Source organism: Diaphorina citri, unplaced genomic scaffold (genome assembly GCF_000475195.1).
Source record: "Diaphorina citri unplaced genomic scaffold, Diaci psyllid genome assembly version 1.1 scaffold5497, whole genome shotgun sequence".
Lineage (NCBI taxonomy): Eukaryota > Metazoa > Arthropoda > Insecta > Hemiptera > Psyllidae > Diaphorina > Diaphorina citri.
In genome coordinates, this window is record NW_007382873.1 from 1 (window position 1) to 7,213 (window position 7,213).

General features: G+C 40.6%; 1 protein-coding gene across 1 annotated transcript; it reads right to left on the bottom strand.

Moving 5' to 3' along the window:
* Positions 1 to 2,330: 2,330 nt before the first annotated feature.
* LOC113472444 (homeobox protein orthopedia-like) lies at positions 2,331 to 4,340 on the bottom strand (the record flags this gene model as incomplete). The annotated part of the gene is made up of 3 exons (XM_026832200.1): positions 2,331 to 2,432; positions 2,489 to 2,652; positions 4,211 to 4,340. Coding segments are annotated over 3 exons (396 nt in total), but the record flags the coding sequence as incomplete, so codon positions are not given.
* Between the last annotated feature and the right edge of the window lie 2,873 nt (positions 4,341 to 7,213).

Consider the following 7,213-nt stretch of genomic DNA (forward strand, 5'->3'; position numbering starts at 1 on the left):
GGAACTTTGACATCTCCACCAAATCAGTATTTCAAATCAATTTTCATATTCGTAGTTTTGTCATCTCCACTAAACAATGTCAATGGTGTAAACCGGCCTAGTTAGCTTGGAGGGTAGTGCGTCCGCCTTTTAAGCGCTAGTTTACTGATTTGATTCCCGCCCGGGACGGATTTTATCCTGAACAGATAAGGTTCGTTCTCGGAACGGCTGGGTTTCTCCTATCCTGTCTTCCTTCTCTCTTCGATTTCGGGACGATAAGACCTCAGTAGTTGCAGTTCCCTCTTTTAAACTTTTTTTTTGCTGTTTTTTTTTCTCCAAAGAAGGGACTTTTCAAATTAACCCATTATACCTTCCCCGTAGCTCCGGCACTTGCATGTGGTGGGTACATGGGTACTGTTTGACCACAGTTCCTCGAGTCATTATTTACTCTCGGAGCTTCAAGGTGTTAATTGCTATGGTCAATAAAACTAGCCCTAGAGACGTCACTTTTACCGACTTTTGGTACCTACTTCGACCTTTTTTTCTGACAGAGGAGTTAGAGAGATCCCAAAAAATCGAATACCTAGGATGATTGTGTGATAAGCACACCAGATTTGTTTCCCCTCCTTTCCCAAAATCATATTCGTATTATTTTCTGGCATATTCAGGTCCCTTTTCATTGCTTCCGAGTGTAGGTATACGGAACCCAAGCACACCCGAAGCTTTGTGCATATCTCATAATGAGAGAGAGAGAGGAGAGAGAGGGGGTTGGAGAGAGGGGGAGGGATAGAGAGAAGGGGAGGGATAGAGAGAGAGAGAAGAGAGAGAAAGAAAAAAGAGCGTCCCTCTGTTGTTTTGGGGTGGAGAGATTCCGCCTGTCCGTTGTCATAGTAACAGCGGCGCGAGCATTTTAGGGCTTCCGAAGCCTTCCCCCTCCCCTCCTTCTCCCCCTCTCTTCCCCTTCCCTCTCTCCCTCCTCCTCCTGTTTTCATTTTCCTCTTCTCATCTCTCTCTCTCATCTCTCTCTATCTCTCTCGTAGGTTCTAAAAGAAAGAATGCTCTGCCAGCCGAGTTAGCTTGGTTGGTGGCGCGTCTGCCTTGTAAGTGCTAGGCCCCGGGTTCGATTCCCGCCCGGGGCGGTTTTTACCCAAAACGGATAATGTTCGTTCTCGGAACGGCTGGCTTTCTCCTGTCCTGTCTTCCATCTCTCTTCGATTTCGGGACGATAAGACCCTAACAGTTACAGTTCACTCTATCAAACCCATAAAAAAAAATCATCTTCCCATTTCTCTCTCTCTTTCTTTCCTTCTCTCTCTCTCTCTCTCCATATTCCTCTCTTTTTCATTTTGCACACAGTCAGCCGAGTTAGCTTGGTTGGTAGCTTGTTTGCCGTGTAAGCACTACGCCGTTTGATTCCCGTTCGGGGCAGATTTTAACCCAAAGAGATTAGGTTCGTTCTTGGAAGGGCTTGCTGTCTACCCTGTCTTCCTTCTTTGCGCTTTCGGGACGATAACACCCATATTTATGAACAAAATGCTGGCTCTTAAGTTCGTGCTAAGCATAGTCTCAAGGCATTTGATTGGTCAATTTTGACTTGAGACTGATCTAAGAACGATCATCTCCATATTCCTCTCTTTTTCATTTTGCACACAGTCAGCCGAGTTAGCTTGGTTGGTAGCTTGTTTGCCGTGTAAGCACTACGCCGTTTGATTCCCGTTCGGGGCAGATTTTAACCCAAAGAGATTAGGTTCGTTCTTGGAAGGGCTTGCTGTCTACCCTGTCTTCCTTCTTTGCGCTTTCGGGACGATAACACCCATATTTATGAACAAAATGCTGGCTCTTAAGTTCGTGCTAAGCATAGTCTCAAGGCATTTGATTGGTCAATTTTGACTTGAGACTGATCTAAGAACGATCATTCTTGTTCATAAATAGACCTTGGCAGTTCCAGCTTTCTCTGTGGAGCTGTAACTATTCCGTCTATCAAACCTTTAAAAAATCTCTCTCTCCCTCCATATTTCTATCTTTTTACTTTCTATTACTACAGTTAACCTGCCTCGGTGGTGTAGTGGTCAAGATTTGCGATTTCGGGACGATAAGACCTTGGCAGTTCCAGCTTTCTCTAATGAAACTGTAACTATTCCGTCTATCAAACCTCTTTAAAAAATCTCTCTCTCCCTCCATATTTCTATCTTTTTACTTTCTATTACTACAGTTAACCTGCCTCGGTGGTGTAGTGGTCAAGGCGCTCGCCTGGTAAACAGGGGGGCGTGGGTTCAATCCCAGCCGAGGTATGGAATTTTTTTAGGTCTGTTGGAGGAAAATTAGGGAATAAAATGACCAAAGAAGCTTACCTGAACTCTGGATTCAGTCAGACCGATCCGCATGGCGATCTCTTCCCTCATGAAAATGTCCGGGTAGTGAGTTTTGGAAAAGCACCGCTCTAGCTCGTTCAACTGAGCCGAAGGTCTGTTGGAGGAAAACAGGGAATAAAATGACCAAAGACGCTTACCTGAACTCTGGATTCGGTCAGGCCGATCCGCATGGCGATCTCTTCCCTCATGAAAATGTCCGGGTAGTGAGTTTTGGAAAAGCACCGCTCTAGCTCGTTCAACTGAGCCGGAGTGAACCTTGTGCGATGCCTCTTCTGCTTACTACTCGACGATTTGCCGTCGTCTGAAAGAAAAACGGGGGGAGCAAAAAATTGTCAAATCCTGAATTTGGTACCTACTTGTTCGGAAATCACGTCAATGGAAAATTGCTACAAAAAGGAGCTGTCACAAATGAGCAGTGATTAGTGTTATTATAGGCTTAGGTTAAATACGAAAAGGAGCTTTCTTTTTCATTGCCGTGGCTTCTGAATAATTACCTGAACGACATCTGATTTGATGACAGGGAGCTCACGTCAGTAGATCCCTTGTAGGTTAAACACAAAAAGGAGTTAGACAAAAAGGAGCTTTCTTTTTCACTGTCGTGGCTTCTGAATAATAAATCCCGTGGTATGTCTCTCGTCAGATGGGCGATAGGAGACACAATACTTCCTATTTATGTAGGTGCTTGTCGTGGCTTCTGAATAATAAATCCCGTGGTACTTATGTCTCTCGTCAGATGGGCGATAGGAGACACAATACTTCCTATTTATGTAGGTGCTGGGTCAACACGAGAACACCAGAAAGGAATGCATATAATTATATCCTTCGAGAAAACAACAGAAAAGAAATGCCAATGAAGACTGAAGAGAAATGCCTATGAAGACTGAAGAGAAATGCCTATGAAGACTGACGAGAAGAAAATGGTAGAAGAGATCATGATGGAAATGAATGAACCTGTGCTGTTTCCTCCTAAGTCAACAAAAAATTCAGGTAACACGCTAAAGTCACCAAAGTGTTAGATAAGGAAGGATTGAGGTCTACAACATTGTGCTTGTGATAGAATGATAAAAGAAATGGAAAATTCAAAAACCTACAAAAAATTGGACCTATTACAATACTTATCATTACCCACATATTAGGTATGTACAGTACCTTCCCTAAACATATTGTAATGAAAAGTAAAATAAGGGGCCTAATCACCAACCTTGTAGTTCTTACCCACTACACGGGAAATAAATAATAGCTTATCGAGACACGTGTTTTGATTTTATCAGGGTTCGAAATTGATTTTTACACATTGTTTCAATTAAAGCCATTGCACCTTTACTTTGATTACAGATTGTTTCAACTTGGAACATCTAGGATGGGTCGTCTATTAAACGCTTTGTTTAAGTCCAGGTGAAGCTACATATTATGTACAGTACCTTCCCTAAACGTATTGTAATGAAAACTAAAATAAGGGGCCTAATCACCAACCTTGTAGTTCTTACCCACGGGAAATAAATAGCTTATCGAGACACGTGTTTTGATTTTATCAGGGTTCGAAATTGATTTTTACACATTGTTTCAATCAAAGCTATTGCACCTTTACTTTGATTACAGACTGTTTCAACTTGGAACATCTCGGATGGGTCGTCTATTAAACGCTTTGTTTAAGTCCAGGTGAAATTTTATTGATGTTCCTAAATGACCAGGTAAGGGACCGACCCCTTCTAATTTAGTACACCTGGTAGGTAAGTTTTTTTTCAATCCTAATTTTCTAATACGTTGTTCAGGAGGGTTTCCAATAGGTCTAATACGTAAGAGAACGTTTGTTGGTAAGTGAATTTTGCCCTCAGCCAGATAACCATTAAATTACTCACCAGAACTGCTGTGAAGTCCCGTCAGCGTCAGTCCGGCGGGATCGAACGAAGACACCCGAAAGTTGGACGAACCGAGATCGTTTCCGATTTTCAGATCGTTCAAGTTGTGATATTTTTCAATCCTAATTTTCTAATACGTTGTTCAGGAGGGTTTCCAATAGGTCTAATACGTAAGAGAACGTTTGCCGGTAAGTGAATTTTTAGTACTTTTAAGATCTCTTTTAAATCACTTTGAAATTAGTGGTTAGCGCAATGGATTTTGGATCTGGAGGTCGGTGGTTCATGTTTATTATAGGTACCTTACATGATCATTAGTAATGTCATTACTAATGATGGAATTCCGGATTTTCTGATTTTTCATCATCATTAGAATTTTTGTACTTTTTAAGATCTCTTTTAAATCACTTTGAAATTAGTGATTAGCGCAATGGATTTTGGATCTAGAGGTTGGTGGTTCATGTTTATTATAGGTACCTTACATGATCATTAGTAATGTCATTACTAATGATGGGATTCCGGATTTTCTGATTTTTCATCATCATTACTTGGAAATAATGACATTACTAATGATTGTGTAAGGTACCTAGGTATTAGGATAAAAATATTTAGTACGTACAATTTATTTATCAGGGGGTGGCAAGAGTTAATGCTCAACACAATTGAAAAATAGATTACTTTTATTTTTAATTACTTTTAAATTGCTTTTATTTTTATTGATTAAAAGTTAAAAAGAAAAGATACCTTTCAATTGATAACAACTGATAGGGACCTTTGAACGTCATAGAAAATTTCGATTTTATTTTATTGATGCAATATACCACCTAATAAATCAATTAAATATAAATGATTGTGTAAGGTACCTATTAGGATAAAAATATTTAGTACGTACAATTTATTTATCAGGGGGTGGCAAGAGTTGATGCTCAACACAATTGAAAAATAGATTACAAATTGCTTTTATTGATTAAAAGTTAAAAAGAAAAGATACCTTTTCAATTGATAACAACTGATAGGGACCTTTGAACGTCATAGAAAATTTCGATTTCATTTTATTGATGCAATATACCACCTAATAAATCAATTAAATATAATTAATTAAATGGTTGGATTTGAATAATAGTATTACCATAAAACACCTATTTTAAGCTTTAGCAATCAATTTAATTTATTAAGATTAAACACAGTCATAGGTTATGATTTTATGGCACAGTTATAAAAATACACATTCACTTCCAAGTTTTATATTTTAGTAGTAAAAAAATATGTTATATAAGAACAATCGATCATTTACACAAAAATTTACACAATCAAATAAAACCTTAGATACTTTCGTTACCTACCTAATGTTGTAAATGGTGTCCCTCTGATTCATTTTCGCTGCTGGGTCGCCTGTTTCTTCAAACGCCAACGTATTGTTGGTTCCTCTTATTGTTGGTATTGTTGGTTCCTCTTATTGTTGGTATTGTTGGTTCCTCTTATTGTTGGTATTGTTGGTTCCTCTTATTGTTGGTATTGTAGGTTCCTCTGCTGTGATTGTTATGAATCCAATTCCTCACACTCAGCAACCACACTTTCTACTACTGCTTGAAAGACGTCATTTAACACAAGTACGCAACGTCTGAACTGTCTCTGGTCGATTGACATCACCTGAAAGTCTGAAACACGTTAATACGTTCACTCTATGTATTCAAGCTGTCTTTTCTTTTCGACCCGAAAGCGAAGAGAGGAGGAAGACAGGACAGGAGAAAGCCAGCCGAAGACAGGACAGGAGAAAGCCCGCCGCTCCAGCCGAAAGACAGGACAGGAGAAAGCCAGCCGAAGACTGGACAGGAGAAAGACAGGACAGGAGAACCGCACTATCTGTTAAAGTTGGGATAAAGTTCCCCCCGGGCCAGAATCCCAGAGTCGTACCCGTGAAAAGAGCAAATTGAGTTTTCAACTTGGAGTTAAATAGATCTTAGGTGACGGAACACGGAACGGCTCCTTGAAAAACGCGTAAGGCGTGTGAAAATTAACAACAATGAATGAGCTCTTTTTTTCCATCACCTTTTTGGAGCAATAGAGCATCTGAAAATAAAATGGAGCAATAGAGCATCGAATAGAGCAGTGGAGCAATAGAGCATCGAATAGAGCAGTGGAGCAATAGAGCATCGAATAGAGCAGTGGAGCAATAGAGCATCGAATAGAGCAGTGGAACAATAGAGCATCGAATAGAGCAGTGGAGCAATAGAACATCGAATAGAGCAGTGGAACAATAGAGCATCGAATAGAGCAGTGGAGCAATAGAGCATCGAATAGAGCAGTGGAGCAATAGAGCATCGAATAGAGCAGTGGGGCAATAGAGCATCGAATAGAGCAGTGGAGCAATAGAGCATCGAATAGAGCAGTGGAGCAATAGAGCATCGAATAGAGCAGTGGAGCAATAGAACATCGAATAGAGCAGTGGAGCAATAGAGCATCGATTAGAGCAGTGGGGCAATAGAGCATCGAATAGAGCAGTGGAGCAATAGAGCATCGAATAGAGCAGTGGAGCAATAGAGCATCGAATAGAGCAGTGGAGCAATAGAGCGTCGAATAGAGCAGTGGAGCAATAGAGCATCGAATAGAGCAGTGGAGCAATAGAACATCGAATAAAGCAGTGGAACAATAGGGCATCGAATAGAGCAGTGGAGCAATAGAGCATCGAATAGAGCAGTGGAGCAATAGAGCATCGAATAGAGCAGTGGAGCAATAGAGCATCGGAGCAATAGAGCATCGAATAGAGGTGAGAGCAAAAGGCTTTATGCTCTAAGCAGTCTAAGCTTCACTATTATGCATAATTATGGTACCTATTATCTTTGTTGAAGAAAGTTAGCTCTGATCTACAGCGTGTGTGTGAGTGTTTTTGTGTCTGCGATGATATTTCTGGCTATCCTCACTCGCTCTTTCCTCTTGTAAAGAATGTCCCGTACCATCCAAAGGGACAATAGCCTGAGTAAACGGATTGCTTGTCAAGCAGCTTGG